The sequence below is a fragment of the Triticum urartu genome, chromosome 3A (assembly GCF_056163025.1).
Source record: "Triticum urartu cultivar PI428250 chromosome 3A, HENAU_Tu73, whole genome shotgun sequence".
In the NCBI taxonomy this organism is placed as follows: Eukaryota; Viridiplantae; Streptophyta; class Magnoliopsida; order Poales; family Poaceae; genus Triticum; species Triticum urartu.
Window position 1 is genome coordinate 126,262,913 of NC_141875.1, and position 2,422 is coordinate 126,265,334.

Consider the following 2,422-nt stretch of genomic DNA (forward strand, 5'->3'; position numbering starts at 1 on the left):
CTTGTGGTCCAGTCAAGTGGCTATTTCTGCAACATTGCGTCCTGCAACCATGTGTTCTACTATATTTGTATTTATGACAAGTTTCTCTTTTTTTCTAGGTCACCTCTCGGGCACGTTGAGTCGTTTTCTTTACTCTTTTATAAAAACATGAAACCAGTTGACGCGCAAAATTTGGGCGTGGCCAACTTGCCATTAGCTGCAGGCGACCATGTACCAGTATACATGTAGAACAATAGTACTATAAATTTCGTAGAGTCTACGCTCGTAGTCGTACTCCATTAACTTCATCTCCTCTCCCGTCGACTGGCCCGAGCTTCCCAGGGCGAGGAGCGACGATGAAGCTGCTCTGCGTCCTCGCGGCGGTCCTCGCCCTCGCGTCCGTGGAGCCCGCCGTCTCGTCCCCCCGGCGCTACGACTCCATCATCACCTTCGGCGACTCCTTCACCGACACCGGGAACGCTGTCGTCGTCCTGGCGGAGAAATCGCGGTTCGACCCGACGGTGCAGCCTCCCTACGGCATGACCTTCTTCGGCCGCCCCACGGGCCGCTACTCCAACGGCCGCCTCATCATCGACTTCATCGGTACGCACGCCCTTCCCGGCCACTCTTACTTACTTTCTTCTTCTCGTGCTGATGTATGTATCTGTGCTTGCTTGGCCGGCGTACGTGCAGCTGAGAAGCTCGGTCTGCCGTTTCTCCTGCCGTACCTCTCGCACAACGGCAGCTTCAGCGAGGGCGTCAACTTCGCCGTGGCGGGCGCCACCGCTCTCAACGCCAGTTTCTTCAGGGACATCCCGCTTGTAGGTTCGTTTGTTCTCAACACCAGCTCCAGCGTGCAGCTGGGGTGGTTCCAGTCGCTCAAGCCGTCGCTGTGCAGCCCCGCCCAAGGTAATCAATTACTAGCATTTCCAATTCCAAACTCAGTGATATGTGTTGATAGATTTGATATGATAATATCCTTGGGACAGTGAGTGAACTTACGTACGCTCTGTGTGTGTGTTGCAGAGTGCCCGGGCTTCTTCCACAGGACGCTCTTTTTCATGGGCGAAATCGGCCTCAACGACTACAGCTTCGCTGTCTTCGGAATGACCCTGCCACAGCTCAGATCCATCGTCCCCGACGTCGTCAAAACCATCGCCGCGGCCACTGAGGTAACCATGCCGGATCTATCAGTCTGAACAACTCTATCTGAAGTCGGCCGGCGCTGATCATGGTAGATATGCGACCCTGTAAACGCCGAGCAGGCGCTACTCGGGCAGGGGGCGAAGACCGTGGTGGTCCCCGGGATCCCGCCGCTGGGATGCATGCCGCCGAATCTGGTCTTCTTCCCCAGTAACGAGACGGCAGGCTACGAGTCCAGCACCGGATGCCTGAAAGGCCTCAACGAGATAGCCAGGCACCACAACTCGGAGCTGCGGAAGGCCCTCGACACGGTCCGGGGAAACCACCCAGATGCCCGGGTCATCTACGCCGATTTCTTCACCCCCGTCATCGAGATGGTGGAGTCTCCCTACAAATTTGGTCAGTAACCGTCTTTGTCAATCTACTGACAAATTTGATCAATCTCTGTCCAGTTTGCTCGTTCAAGCTGTGGTGCTGATTAAGATGGCATCGCTTGTTCTGACACAAGTTGTTTATTTACTTCCTTATTGCAATGTGTAGGGCTTACCACGGATGTTCTGAGTTGTTGCTGCGGTGGAGGTGGCAAGTACAACTTCAACATAAGCGCCGGTTGCGGTATGCCAGGCGCCACGGTGTGCCAGGACCCGTCTCAATATCTCTACTGGGACGGCCATTTCACCGAGGCAGCCCACCGCTATATTGCCAAAGGCTGGCTAAACAGCATAAACAGTTGCAAACCCTGGTAGTAATTGGATGCTACGCGGATTTGTATACTTATTACAACTTTTACTGATCACCGATATACACGAGTCACCGATACACAGGCTTGCCAATTCGTCACGAGGTTTTCTATGTATTCATTATGGTTGTGGTTTCATTCATGTTTTCCCGAAAACGTGCCGACATTTACATCTGTTAATGTGCCCAACCATCTTTTCTTTTGTTGAGATCAATATTCCATTGCGAAAGTTGAAGTATCATGTCTAGTTTTTTTTTTACAGTCGATGATCTCTGCATGGTCACCTGCGCGTCGTAACCCGTCCGTCCAATGGTTCTAGCACGGGCGCCCACAGTCACAGTATGGTCGTCCGACGGTTCCAGCACGACCACCCTGAAGTCGCCCGGCGGCCGCAAACTCTCTAGGTGCACTGAAGCATCGAGTGGCGAGCTCCGTGATGGATGCAACACCAAGCCATGCGAGCTCGCGGCACTCGTCCAGTGTGGTCACTCCTTGCCTCTGGCTCCCGTAGCAGCACCCCGTGCCCGCTTCGAGGAGCTTGTGAGATAGATTTTTCCAACG

The 2,422-nt window shown here is 53.8% G+C and overlaps 1 protein-coding gene across 1 annotated transcript; it reads left to right on the forward strand.

The window, feature by feature from the left end:
* Nucleotides 1–256: 256 nt before the first annotated feature.
* On the forward strand, nt 257–2,075 carry LOC125543253 (GDSL esterase/lipase At5g45910). Its single transcript, XM_048706545.2, has 5 exons — nt 257–582; nt 673–888; nt 1,006–1,151; nt 1,245–1,521; nt 1,663–2,075. The coding sequence occupies exons 1-5, from the start codon at nt 336–338 to the stop codon at nt 1,866–1,868; spliced, it is 1,092 nt and encodes a 363-aa protein (XP_048562502.1). The 5' UTR covers nt 257–335; the 3' UTR covers nt 1,869–2,075.
* Nucleotides 2,076–2,422: the final 347 nt, after the last annotated feature.

What these genes read in the sequence shown, in the direction of transcription:
- LOC125543253 (XM_048706545.2), top strand. Translation starts at nt 336, where the DNA reads ATGAAGCTGCTCTGCGTCCTCGCGGCGGTCCTCGCCCTCGCGTCCGTG. An exon ending in CCTCATCATCGACTTCATCG is followed by an intron (nt 583 to 672) that starts GTACGCACGCCC and finishes GCGTACGTGCAG; the next exon opens with CTGAGAAGCTCGGTCTGCCG. An exon ending in CCATCGCCGCGGCCACTGAG is followed by an intron (nt 1,152 to 1,244) that starts GTAACCATGCCG and finishes AACGCCGAGCAG; the next exon opens with GCGCTACTCGGGCAGGGGGC.